General features: G+C 43.0%; 1 protein-coding gene across 5 annotated transcripts in view; it reads left to right on the top strand.

The window, feature by feature from the left end:
• The window catches only part of znf407 (zinc finger protein 407), a 191,305-nt gene that overhangs the window by 116,753 nt on the left and 59,940 nt on the right, over nucleotides 1-14,612 (top strand). For 4 of the 5 annotated variants that reach the window (XM_044117746.1, XM_044117749.1, XM_044117748.1 and 1 more), the window contains exons 7-8: nucleotides 9,322-9,405; nucleotides 10,876-10,996. In XM_044117746.1, coding sequence (XP_043973681.1) covers nucleotides 9,322-9,405; nucleotides 10,876-10,996 — 205 coding nt within the window. Of the gene's footprint in view, nucleotides 1-9,321; nucleotides 9,406-10,875; nucleotides 11,101-14,612 lie in introns of all 5 variants that reach the window. The other variant, XR_006370709.1, reaches the window with a different exon arrangement.

The following is a 14,612-nucleotide window of genomic DNA, read 5'->3' as shown; positions in this document are numbered from 1 at the left end:
AAAATGCAGAAATCTTTTTTTTTTTTTTTTTTTTTTTTTATTTAAACATGTTGTACATGCTGTAATATCACTGCAACTTCCCGCTAATAGGGCAACATCGGGATTAAAGTTGGTATAGGTAGTTTCCTTTAATTTAAATCAACAAGTTGATGCGGCGGAAAGACCCAACTTTCTTGTTCATCGTAACCGAACTGAAATCTCCAGAAAGGCGATGGATCTTTAAGCAGAGCTGAGATCAAACGGCGAGGGGGGGGGGATCTTGGGTTTTCAGATTAGTGCACATTTTCATTATGCCACTTTAATTCCGTGCAGCGGCTTGTCTTTCCAATTCCTCTGCTCCTTTTCGTCTCTGCAGATCCGATAAAACCCACTGTGGTGCGGCACTGAATGGTGTTTTTTTTTTTTTTTTTACTAGCTAAAAACTTTGGATCGACAGATGGTTCAGTGGGCGGTGGGAGGATACTGTCTTGAATAATAGCCCCTCGATAGGAGCCCAAGTCAGCCTCTTTGAAAGTGTCTTTATGCTGCAGCCCAGCGGTTTCCCCTCGGCCTCGGTAATGTCCCACACATGGCTCCTTGATGCCCTTTTAAGTCAATGACAGAAGCAGCAGCAGCCACCGGCCTGACAGGCTGACTGAGCGCTTGCAGCAGAACCCTCCATCCGTCACAGGCGCCCACTGTGCGCGTGGACTCTCAAGCCCGCATGTGTGTGTGTGTGTGTGTGCGTGCGCCCAAGATTTGCTGGATGTTATTCCAAATGTGTTTTAGCAGTGATGTAGCGTCAAGGCGTCTCTGACATAATTAGACGTTTTATTTTCATTAGTTTCCAGCTCTCATCACTCCTCATCAGGCGGCTGGCGTCACACTGTCACCGTAGCTGTCACCTGCGGAGGTGCAAGGTGCTGCATGCGTGTGTGTGTGCGTGCTCGGGTCTTTGTGTGAGTTCGGCAGGAGGGAAATGCGCTGGAGAGAGAGAGAGGAAGGGAGAGAGAGGGTGATTGAGATGGTAAAAAGTTATTGAATAAGAGAACTTGAAAGATCAGGGGGTGAGCAAATATGAAAGCGGAGGGAATTAAGAACAGACCTGAAACAACCTCATTTCTAGTGAGCGACAAGGCCTGACTTGATTAGCGACACCCGGAACGCTAACGCAATTTGCACCGCCGTGACCTCCAACACTCCTTTGTCGGTAATTGGTGCCGGGCTGGACGGTTAGCTGCAGTCTTCCCGTCGCCACAATCACATTCCGGGGGCCCACCTGACACGCTGAAATATTATCTGCATGTTTGTGATCTGTTTAGGGGTTATAAATCGACTCCTTTGCCGAGCAACGATGCAATACTAATAAAATAAAGAGATTGAGAAGTTGAACTGATCTGTCCAGAGATCAGAGCTGTCAGGAACGGAGGGGATGTGAGCTATAGTCCTAATGCCAGAGGCGGGAGCAACGTAGAGGAGTGGAGTCTGCATTGTTCTTGTGTTGAACACAAGCATAAACTTGCTGCTTGGTTAGTGAAAGTAGATATTTTTGTTTTGTTTCTAAAGGTTCGACCTGCCAATGCTGATTTGAGCCATTTTCTACTTTTTTTTCAGTACTATGGCTGATAAAAGAACATCAAATACTCCTCTAATCACAGAGGACTCATTCGCTAGCTAATTAATATGTACAGAGGTGGCCTCGTGATGCTGTAAATGAGTTTTACTATTATTTTAACACAAGTTCTGACATCATCTCTCTGATTAGCCCAGTTTGCGCAACTAGTATACATGAAACAACGTGTGTGTATTTTAGAGGAAACAAACTGCAAGTTCAAAATGATCGGTGCCACTCCGAGCCCGGGGTCTTTCTGCATGGAGTTTGCATGTTCTCCCTGTGCATGGTGGGTTCTCTCCGGGTTCTCCGGCTTCCTCCCACAGTTCAAAAACGTGACTGTCAGATTAATTGGTCTCTCTAAATTCTCCCTAGGTGTGAGTTTGTGTGTGAATGGTTGTTTGTCCTGTCTGTTTTCTGTGTTGCCCTGCGACAGACTGGCGACCTGTCCAGGGTGAACCCGCCTCTCGCCCGGAACGTTAGCTGGAGATAGACACCAGCAACCCTCCTGACCCCATTAGGGACAAAGGGTGAACAGAAAATGGATGGATGGATGGATAAATTGTATCAACATTTTACACTTCTTCTCCTCACAGCGCTGAGATGAAATGGAAAGCTGGGCTTCGTGTTGTTTACTCTATGTGAATAGAAGACTAAAATTCACTCAGTAAAACAAAGTGAGGCCCTCCGAAGGAATAATCTACGATGGGCATGCAAGCAATGAGTCCCCATTCTGAATTATCGGATTATCACATTCTGAGCTGATTGTAGTCATGAAAGGGAGCAGACCAATCCAGGGAATGTTGTAAGAGAAACACATTGGCATTACTGAGGGCAGCGGTAGTTAATCTGGGGGATGCTGACCACACAGCATGATACATTCTGTATCCAGGTCCAACCCTCTGCTCAGTCAGCACAATGGAAACAGCTTTCCAACTAGATCATGTCTGCCCAGATTTTGTTATGACCTAGATGGCTCCTTATGAGAAAGGTGATGTAACCAAAAGTTAGTAGTGCAAGATTTTTAAGGCTCTCGTTTCGTACAATGTAAAAATGCACAGGATGTTTCCGTCTGTTATGAAGCTCCTTCAAACGAGGGCAGTTATGGAGCCGCTGGACCAGAAACTGCATCACAATGGGTCTACAACTTTAATAGAAGACTGAAAAATTACACTCTTGAGGGTACAACCAATCAGCGTCAAGGAAAATAATGCAGACCCTCAATCGGATGCTTTGCAAATGCCAGCCAATAGTATGTCAGGTAGTATATGTTCTACAAAGTAATCTGCAAATACACACATTTTCTATGAGTAATTTACTTTCAAAATCTGCAATTAGGAGCATTCACAACTTTTGAACCGCAAATAGTTGGATGTCCACTGTAGCCAGAGGGAGCTGGTGCTAGTCTCTAGCGGCCATTGGATGAGAGAAAGAGTTTGTTTCATGTTTTTAATGAACCTGTTAGCTTCATAGCGCTGTTAGCTAGCACACTTACTTATTAGCCTAAAAGTAGAAAATGGAAATTACGCTGTTGGCTAGAAACACTAACGTATTAGCTTACAGGTAGAAAACAGAAATTATGTTGTTAGCTAGCAACTCTAACTTATTAGCCTGAAGGTTGAAAATGGAAATTATAACGCAGTTAGCTGGCAATGTTAACTTATTAGCTTAAAGATTAAAAACTGAAATTACATACCTCGTTCACTTTATGCCTTTGTCAGCACTGACTTTCAGAGATTCACTTTTTGGAGAAACTCATCGTTAAAGTCAAAGTGTTTGTTAGAAATATTAGCAATTCAAGCTAGATAGGTATGCATTTTGCTTTACTAAAACCAAATTGTTCATGCATCATTGTTCAAATATTATCTGTCGTTGTGTAAACAAAGCTTCTGGGATATGCAGATCTTTCAGTTAAAAAAAAAAATTGTAACGGACGGGGGTGGTGGTCGTCGGAGGGAGTGTAGGGGGGAAATTACACCTCTACCGTCAGTTTCCTTCCTCCTACAGGATTCATTGTCCCTCTCTTGATTTGTGTGTTTTCTATGTTAATCGCTCCCCGCTCACACAGCAGTCATGTCTGAGGAAGAGGGAGAAGGCCAGTGACGGAGGGGGACCGGGAGGGGAAGGGGGGTCTTCAGTGTTCGTCAGCTGCCAGGGTCATTTGTTACAACTGATGAACGAGCGACTCAAATAAATAAATAAATAAATAAGCGCACTGTATCTGACCCGCCCAGCTCTTCCCAGGCACTTGGGTGTTACGACCGGCCGGGAATGCAGGGGAGGCAATTGATTTCCTCATTGCTTCGGTTTGTCGCTTAATCTGGCGATCCGCTGATAAATCTTCGCATTTTGTCAATTAATTTTGCTGAAAAATGAGACCCAAAATGGCGGGCACATCAATACAGCGGCGGATTCCGTGTCAAAAATTAAGCGGTAAAATTAATTGCCCTCCCATCCGCTTCTGCTAAAACATAACTAATGAGGGAGGCAATTATAGCTGCATGCTGACTCCTCCGGGGTTATTTAAAAGACACACACACAGACAGACGCACTGTATGTATAAATCTGCACACACATGCAAAGAAAAGGTTGTACAGTTTGACTTTAAAGTGCTTTTATTGTCTTGCTGTTTAATTCGAAGGAGGAGCGGTAGGGTTGGAGTGCATCATGGGAACAAAGACGGAGAATTCTTATCAACACACAGCAAACGTAAAGGTTTCTCCTCTCTGCCTAGACGCATTAGCTGCTGTGTTTCCAGTTCAAACCTAAAAAGGCGGTTTTTGACCTTTGACCTGATTTATGTTCTTTGGAGCCTCAATCTGCCAAACAAACTCTGTTGAATCTTCATCTGAATGAATGTGAACTTCAGACATGAAATCAAACTTCGACTGAGTTCTCCCAGCGCATGAATGACTTTTCAACTTTATGGCTTTTTCACCAGGTATCCCAGCTTCCTCCCACCGTCCAAAGACATGACTCTTAGGCTAACGGGTCTCGTCATAATATGTGTAAATCAATCAATCAATCAATCAATCAATCAATCAATCAAGTTTATTTGTAGGGCACATTTCAGCAACAACAGGTCAAAGTGCTTTGCATCATCACAGCATAAAAACGTCAAACACATCATACAGTCAACAGTTGTGAAAACCTGCAACAGAGTCTACATTTTGTCAAACGCCAGAGTCAGAATCATCAATACACACCAAACATGTCGGTCAATGTTTCAATTATTATGGTTCAAAAGCAACTATAAGCTGGACACACCAAACATGTCGGTCAATGTTTCAATTATTATGGTTCAAAAGCAACTATAAGCTGGTGGGTTTTTAGCCACAGGCAGGGGCGCCTTACAGGGGGAAAAGTTATGACAATTCCAAGGCTCCTGACCAACAGTGGGCTCACCACCATTTTTATTATTTTTTTTTGTTCATAGAAATAAATAAAAATGGGGCCCTGCGAATTACAAAATTACTTATGTTGTATTTTCTAAAATTATTTTTAGCAGTAAAAATTAAATGCTACCCCTCCCAGGCCAAAATGTTTGATACAACAACAGCAGATCTATAATGTATTTTGGTGCTAAGCCGTTCAGTGATTTATAAACTAACAGCAGTATTTTAAGGTCTATTCTCTGGGCTACAGGGAGCCAGTGGAAGGATTTTAGAACTCGGTGATATGATCCATCTTCCTGGTTTTAGTCAGAAAGCCAGCAGCAGCCTTGTGGATCAGCTACACCTGTCTGATTTTGGGTTTTTGTTTTTTTGTTTTTACCAATGAAGACACCATTGCAGTCCATCCATCCATCCATTTTCTGTTCACCCTTGTCCCTAATGGAGTCGGGAGGGTTGTTGGTGCCCATCTCCAGCTACGTACCAGGAGACAGGTCGCCATTCTGTCGCAGGGCAATCTTTGCAGTAATTGATGCAATTAAAGGAGTTATAAAAGATTCTTAAATTGCTGATGAAAATAGCTCCAAATGTCCAGTTTGACACATAAGACGAGCTCTTGGCAGATGAAAGCAAAATTGGATTGTTTGCACATGGAAAGAGTAGAGGAAAACACCCTACATGTGTCATCCTGACTGTAGCACACAGTGGTGGCAGCATGATGCCCTGATGTTGGTTAGACATACAGCCAAAGGTGAATGGTTTAGGTTCAAATAAAATTAGCAAGTCAACTTAAAAACTGATGTTAAAAGAGGCTCTCCATTCAAAGCAGTCTGAACGTGCGATAGACATAAATATGTGCTACACGTTTCAGTGACTTTTTGTTCTTTTTGTTCCCGTACTTTAAAAAAAAAATGAAAAGGGATTTGTGTCACGTAAAATCTCAATAAAGGAAACATTGAAGTTTACTGTTGCCATGTGACAACAAGACAAAGATCAATGAGGTCTGAGAACGTTTTGGAGATCCTGGAAGTGCTGTGCTGATCCTCCAGTTTGATCGCAGTGTTGTTCCCACTAACACCCCCCAATTCCCCTGCCCCTGTCGCCATGGCGCTTGGCCCCGCACAGCAGCAGATGAAAAGCACACATGTAATTTATCGCCAACGTTTCCTCCTCAGGAATAATTGTGGCGACCGCGGCTGGGCAAAGGGATCGATGGCTATAGATTTCTTTTTTTTTTTTGTGGTGGGGTCTTGTAGCGCTGGTCGTAATGAGAGATGGAGAGGGAGGGGTGACTGGCGCTGTCCTTTCTCTTTTTTTTTCTAAGAGGCATAAATAACCTGAACAGATGATTGATAACTCATTGAGTTTACAGACCTGCAAATAAAGGTCTTGGTCACTTTGGTTTTTCATTATTTTTTTTCTCCAATTATTTCTTCATTTTTAAAATAAATGCCTTAAAAATCAATTCTTCCATTAATGTTTAGTTATGGCAAGAACAACAAAACATGGGAAAAATGTCTTGTTTTTTGTTTTTTTTCTTGATTTGTTTCACAAAATCCAACTTAGTTCTTGTCATTTTCGCTGGCAGGATTTCATCTGTGGACGTCTGAGAGATCCAGTTAAAAATCTGAAATTTGTCCAGTTCTGTTGATGCAAAGCATTTACGTTAAGAAACGACTTCAACCAAAATCCTCACAAACACCCACAGATGAGCATTTCTTTGTGATTAACTGCTCATTGTTAATCTGGGAAAGTGTGACGAACGTTTTATCATTTCTCTACTCTCTAACCCTCTAACTAATACAAAGAGTCTACTGTACTTACAGTTGTGTCACTTTTAATATCCATATCACACCACAATCTAAAATATATACATATATATATATATGTTTTATATTTATTTTTATTTTTGAACGTAGAAGAAACTTATTTTATTATTTTATTTTTTTGCTCTGAACACATCTAAGCCTGATTTTATTGTATAAGCACAGAGATGAGGGATTCTTTAGTTGATGTGGGGGGGAGGAACACAAAATAAAAAAAACTTTCTAACATATTTTCCATGATTATCTTTCAGCTGCATGTAATTATAATAATTAAAATGAAACTTTTAATGGATAGTTCTTTAACTTGTAGGATTGTTCTTTGTAACGACATCTGGGTTTGGATTGTCCGGCTAACAAATGTACCTTTTTAGGGTTGTTTCTTAAGTGGCACAGCATTAAAACTCCTCTCACAGTCGAGTGGCTTTAAATGGGCGGAAGAGAGGAAACTTGAGGCTGCCGGGTCTCTGTGGACCCGGTGAAAGCTGCTATCTGGGCCGAAGAGGAGCCAAGCAGCGCCAAGGCCCAGCTGGAAGAGTCGCCCCACATGTGTTATCAGTGTGTGGCGAGAGCCGTGCTGCACCGTCGGCAACTGGGATGAATGCTTAAGTGTGAGAAGCTCAGCTGCACGTAGAAAACACACACATAGAGTACATGCATATACGACCTGCATGTTAAACATAATCGTGGCACCTACAGCGTCTCCATACACACAAACACACACACACACACGCACGCACACAAACACTAAACAATATGTGCGCGTACAGTAGTTCACCACATGCAGCTTGTGTGTGTTTGCGTACATTTGCATACACATCTGCGTCCAATCTGTAAGTGTGTGCGCTCGTTTCCCTGAGTGAGCCTAATCACAAATGTTGCAGTCTTTGAGTGTGCGTGTGTGTGTAGGGGTGTGTGTGCGGTGGCAGACAGAGAGAAGCAGAAAGAGAGACCATCATGCCGTTAATGACGGAGCCAGATGCAGGGAAGAGAGGAGGAGTGTAAAAAAGCTCTCCACGCTCCCCATCTGGAAGGCATCGCCCCCAAATGAAGTTGTACAAAACCATCCCATTGATAATAAAGCTAATTTTTATGGCTCTGACAAGTATGTAATTATGTTCAGCGGTGCTTTTCAGATTTTATCACAGTCAATAAACCACACTGGCAATTTCCCGTCCCCCATTTGACATATTTACACGGATCCATCTGATTGGAGGAATTAGTTAGCTATGAGAGCTCTGATGGATATACACTAGTGATCTGTGACTTCTGCTTGGCTCATCTGTTAGCCAACTAGGCCCTCTGCTCATCTGCTCAATCTGTCTTTTCTTTTCTCGCTTTTTGCTTCGCTCCGACTTTACACATCTCTCCCTTTCTCACCATGCCCGTCCTCTTTGTCTTGTTGAACGCAGAGCTTCTCTCAGTGGCACTTTAACTGCTGCTCTCAGTGACAGGAATGTCACATTGAGGCATCAAGACTCATCAGTCTAATCCAGAGCCATATGGCAAGTGCGATTGCACTTGTGCCATTTGATTTTTAGTTTGCGGTTGTTCACGCAGCCTCGGAGTGAAATACACGACAGCTTGAAACGGGATCAGCGTGAGAGAAACCAGCTTTACCAATAAACTTTGCTCCATTCCAGGAAGGGATCTTTTGCATCCGTCCATCTAAAGTATCATGTTTATAAGTCATAGACAGAGAAGTCACACTAAGAGTATTTACACACACTCTTAGCCCGTACACTGCAGTGTATCAAACAATCCAAACCACCTTTACCACCCCTCACCTTTGGTGGTGCTGCACCAAGAAGGACTACAAAAACCTCAGAAGAAGACATGAGTACAACTTCCTTCTTCACAATATGCAAACAAAAATGTAGAAGCGCCATATTTTAGTGGTTGTAGGATTTCTCTTTGTCATTGGTGAAAGACAATGGGGCATTTCTCCCATTGTCGCGATAGTTTCAGTTGTATTTACCCAGAATGCCCTGCGCTAAGTCCACTTCCTGCTTTCGGAGTAGTCTCCAAAAGTACCCACTCATGAATTTGAACTGCGCCAGAGTTGTCTTTAATCAAAGTTCGCTCTACGGTGGATCAGTTTCATTTTTGTCTGTATCAGAGTTTGATTATGCATTCACACCTCCCCAAACGAACCGGACTTTCTAGGCAAACTGACTAGAGTTTGATTAAAGTGGACTAAACAGAGCCGGTGGGAACACACGCTAAAAGGGTGGTTAAGGTCAATAATAGACAAGCCCCTCTCTTGTTTGATGTTTGGTTCACTTAACAATCCATCATAACCCCTTGTTGAGACACGTCAAGACGAAACCTGAAGCCTCTTCTGCCATTTGGTATTTGTTTTTCATGTTTATTTTAGATGGCTTCTCTCATGTAGTTGAAATTAAACATGCTGTTCTTTTACACCTTTGATCAGCAAGCACTAAATGAAGCTATTAGAATTTCCTCTCATCTTTCTTTGTGTCCTCAGTGTGTTTCTTCCACTCTGCATTTACAGGAGAGAAGTCCTACCTCTGTGACCTGTGTGGCTTCGCAGGAGGCACAAGACACGCCCTCACCAAACACAGACGCCAGCACACAGGTAAACCACCAGACACACACTCCGAGCTCACGATGTAAACTGTAAACTCGCGGACTTTCTTAATCTCAGTCGTCGATTGACGCCTTCAAACGCGAACAGTCGTGCAGTTCAGGCGACCCGTTTGCTGCGTCTCGCTCTCACACGGGCGCTTCGGTCTGACACGCTGCCGTCGTTGCTGGGCATGTGTACAAGTATGGCTGACTGAATCTGAGATTTTTAATTTCAGTTATCATTTCACCATGTCATTCTGTCGCTTAGGGAAATTGCATTTTTCAGATGGGCTGTCAATAACAAGTGTTTGTTTTTTTTTAGTTTTTTTTCCCAAGAAGGGGAGAAATTGAGAGAGTGAAACAAATACTGTTTCTAACCCTCAACTGGCAGACTACCAACAATTATTAATGCTCTTATAAATATTCATTGCTAAATATTCATTCTTAGATTTTGTACCTCAAGCGTCCAATTTCTGTCCAGCCCTACTGTGCTGATGCGTGTCGGTTGATTTACCCGTGTGGTGAACAACAACAGATTTGACAATGTAACAACTGAGGCAACTGGGAAGCCCAACATTTTATTGCGCAAACTCCCAAGGGTCATATTGTGCCATTATTTTTGATGAATTCGTAGCTCTTACACAGCAACAGCGCAGAACAGGCAAGCGGACATCGGCATTCCTCTCAGCGTGGAAATGTCACCGAGGCAGTAACAAACTGTGTCCAGTGAAGGTCATGTTAGGAATAAAAAGAAAAGAAGCAGACTTTCTAGAAGATTTTGAGTAAAATACCTTCCTGCTAAAAAAAAAACAAAAAAAAACAAAAAAAACATGGAGGCAAGAAAAAGACGTTTTCTGGAAACCCCTGAAGTTTTCTGATGAATGGCAAAATACACGTGAACTTCAATACTTCAATGTCCAAGTCTTTTCACAGATTCTCAGTTGAATTTTATTCCTAGACCTTGACTAGGCCATTCTCACATGCAAGCAGGATGATGTTGCCACCACCATGCATTACTATAGAGAGGGTGAGACCTGTCTTCTTGTCCACCCAGTAGGTGGGCGGCCATGTTTTGGTTGGATTCCAGTTGTGGCGTACTCTTGCTTCATAACCTTAACTCTTCTTCAAATGTCTCCACTACTTTATCCCTGACCTGTGCGTTGTGTTTCTTGGTCCACTCACGTTCTGCGTTTTACTAATTAGGAGACTTCTGAAAGCGGATGAGAGCTGGATACAAATGAATGCACCATCTTTAAAATGAAACTATTTGAGTCACTTTGTGTTCTGCATACTATTCCAATAAAATACATCAAGAAGAGTTTTTTTCTTTTTCCTTTTTTGCGCGGTTATTTACCTATTTCATCTGAGCTGCAGCGTTTTACCAGTGTGCGCGTGTGTGTGTGTGTTTCTGAGCTTGTCTTCCCATGTCATCTGTTTCTCATCTCTAATGTCTGCCTCCTGTCTTTTTCAACCCCAACAGGAGAGAGACCCTTCAAGTGTAAGCTCTGCAACTTCGCCTCCACCACGCAGTCCCACCTGTCGCGCCACAAACGTGTTCACACCGGAGAGAAACCGTACCGCTGCCCCTGGTGCGACTACAGGTACCGGCTCATTGACCCACACTTGGCTGTTGGCGCCGGTGGCATCAATGATCAGGAGGTTGATAACAGGGGGCGCCAGAATGCAAAAGTGTGTCTATTTGACGGTGAGAAAGCAGGTGGCGTTGTCGGGTATTTTAAGAGGGAGCGTTTGGGGATAACTGTAAAAGCTTTGTGTGTGTGTGTGTTTATGGAGTTTTATGGTGTGTGTGTTTGTGTGTACGGTGCTTGAAAGCGGTGGAGAGCCGACAGGTCTAATCTCCGCAGCATGGCTCCATCTCATCACTCTGCCATCATCAACAAGCCCAGCCAGATCTCCACAACACGCACACACACAGCCACGTTCCCGCTCGCATCCTCACACACCGTGTCACTGTCACCGGCGGGTCCCTGTCATTAAAACACCATCACACCACATCAGTAATTACACAGGAAATTGTCGGTGAAATTGAAAAAGTTTTGGCCGGCGTTGCACATCTCTCCCTCCCTCTCTCTCTCTGTCTCTCTCTCACTCTCTCTACCTGTCTGCTCCTCTCTCCCCTTCACTCGTTCCCCCTTTCTCTCGGCCCGGATCGTGGCAGGAAAGTGTGAAAGGGAATGATCTCAAAGCCATCATCGGTTTTAGATGTACTCATTTGTTGTTTTTTTTCTCCACCGTCTATGACAAAATCATTTCAGCGGCTCGCTACACCTGCTTTGCTGAAATGAAGCACCAGACTCAGACTTTATCTGTGTTTTCGGGGCGACTACATACAAAAGACAGATAGAAGGGGGAAAAAAGAAACGCTGACAAGCTATAATTGTTCCCAAATTATTACTTTGTGTTTTAAAAAAGAAACCTCTGGGTCACCCTTTTTTTATTGTTATTTTTACAAGCCAATAATTTTTATAGTTTATACTCAACTTGGTCGATACTCTTAAATGTCCCTTTTACGTCTATTGAACCAATGTTTGAATGTTTGGATTTTTTACATCCAGATGTCTCTGCTTCCTTTATATTCATTAGTTCATTCAGTTTTTAACTCTGTGAGACGACAAGGACTGTTCTTATGAACTTGGGCACACACAGTTGCTTCTTGCAGATAAAGTCAGAGTTTGTTGTTAATGACCGATAATAAGCTCTAGTATCTCTAACAGATATTTGCTGGCATTATAAAAATATACAGAAACTGAAGCATTTCGTCCTCCTTGATGCAAATGTTTTACTCACTTAGTCAGCCACTTTAACCTGTAGCAAACAAGGAACAAAACTCGTCAGGACAACGGACGATGCTGAACAGTGAGCTGTAGATTGTGGCGTAGCATTCAGTTTATTCAGTCCCTCCACCTGGACGGGCATGTGGCGACTGTGTGCAGTCGATTTCATTCAGTCATTAGCTTTGCAGCAGATCCTCATGGTTTAAACTCTCGTGTGGTGTTAGCATAGCATCATTAGCTGCTTCTTGAAATTGCTGCTCTTTCTCAATAAAAACCTGTCACAGCTAGTTACATAGACTTTATTGTTGTAGCAGTAGTTTATGTAAATGTCCTGAACATTTAGGTTCAACTCCTAGTAACTGTCTTGTGTTTATAGGCATGTTTTAAAATTATTTTTGGGAATAGTTTCCCAAAAACAGTTGAGTATTTGCTCTGTCGACCATCCCACATAAAAAAAAAACATCTTACATTGAATGATGGTCGGTATTTTGTAAATTTTGTTCAAGCTGAACACACTTAAAATCATTCAAAGCTAGATCGTTTGTAAAAACTTGTGCTACTTCATGAGGATCACTGATCCACACGCTCCTTTGTGTGAAATTTGGGCCTCGTCTCAAACCACCAGGCTGAACTCGACTATAAGAAAGATACTTTCCCGCAGAACGAGCCAAATGTTCTCGGCCCTATTGTTCCCTGGCTGATACATAATGATCGTTACTGATAGCAGCAAATGAAACACTAAATTAGAAGCCAAATTAACATTTTGGTAGCCCCAAGGGTTCTGAGGATCCAGCGGGGGAGGAGGTAGACGGTGGAAACACCCTGCTGGCTTCCCAATATGAAAACAGGACGTGAGTGTGAGGGGCCGCACCTGCACCTTGCTTTTACACCCTCACCTGGTTGTAATAAGGAGCTGCTGGATGAGTTCGACCTTTCAGTGAATTTCGGGCTGAGGAAACAAAAACGACACTTTCGTAGAGAAATAGTTCAGCCTTCTGTGACTGACAGCCGATGCTCGCTGGAAACAAAATCCGCTCCAGGGATGTGATTCGCACAGCTACAGTATTGCATGTTAAATGTTCCGGGTGTCGTCCACGGTTCTCACTTGATACGATGCTCTCCCCATCAAAGCTGCTTCTGAAACGCATGTAAATGAGCGGGGAGTAAATGATCTATCAAATGCCACTCATCCACCATTCAGACAGACACAGATAATGGAGGGGGGATAATTATAGTTGGGAAATAGTGGTGAAAATATTCTAATGATATTGCGCTGGGAGTCCGTGGTTGTCAATTAATGATGTCTGTCTCACTTTTCCGCAGCTATTTATGCAAGCTGCTAAACTGCTTTATTTCCACTGTTTAGAAATGATTGCCATTGTTCACAATGAGAAGTTTCTCCCCCCGCCCGCCTCTCGTTAAAGTCACAGTGGCATCTTAAATGATCTAATTAATCCGTAGCCTCTGACTTCTCGCACGCCTGGGTCTACTATTACTTATTGGATGCTTAACCGTTTTTGTTTTAATCCGGCTGATGGCGAGTTTGACGGTGAAACGCGTGCCGTCAGCGGCGGTCAAGGCCCGCAACCCTGTAAACTGACGGAAACGATCGACGGAGGAGATGGAGCCATTAACCATTCGGCACAATATTGCACAAATGATTCGCGTTACAACCCCCTCCAAAAAAAAGAAAAAGAAAAAAAAACATACTCCAAACACACACAAGGAACACATTTAAATCTTTCCTAACAAAGTGCCTCTTCAATTACACCTCTCCCATTTGCATACGGTCTTGGGGAGGAGGAATGTGGAAGTGGCTCAGATGAAGCAGGGAGCCGCAAAGTGGCGGCGATGAGCTGACGTGTGCGTCGGATATCAGTATGGCTGACTCCCGTGGCGGGCGCATAGGTTGGGGGAGGTTGTCGAAACGGCGTTGGACTAATTAATCCGGTGTATAGTAGGAGGGTTAGTGTGGGCTTTCACTAACTGTGACACCTGCTGACTCCTAAACGCACATTGTGTTGTTTTAATATGACAATTACGCCATTACCATATCTGAGAGATAGCATGGCCCCCATAGGAATCCACCCGCGCTCTCTTTAGAGCCTTTTAGCTCTGCTTCAAATTTTATCTATTTATGCCGCAGTCCTAGAATACCAGATCAGCTCGCTTTTCAGCATTAAATGCTTTCTTTTTAGCAGCTTCGTTTGTGTTAATTTGAGTGCATGTGACAGTTTAAAATTCATTTTTTGTGGGGTTTTTTTTTTTTTTTTGGGTTGTTTTTTTTGTCCTCCATCAGGCTGAAGTGGATTCAACAGATGGCTGCAAGTTGCCTGTGAAGCTGTTTTGCTTTGTTAGTCACAGCAGATAAAACAGTAATCACAGACAAAATATAGTTATTTGTTTGGATAAACTCATGTTA

This window comes from Gambusia affinis, linkage group LG05, assembly GCF_019740435.1.
Source record: "Gambusia affinis linkage group LG05, SWU_Gaff_1.0, whole genome shotgun sequence".
NCBI lineage: Eukaryota > Metazoa > Chordata > Actinopteri > Cyprinodontiformes > Poeciliidae > Gambusia > Gambusia affinis.
The sequence above is the reverse complement of the archived record's forward strand: the minus strand, read 5'-3'. Positions and strand labels throughout refer to the sequence as shown.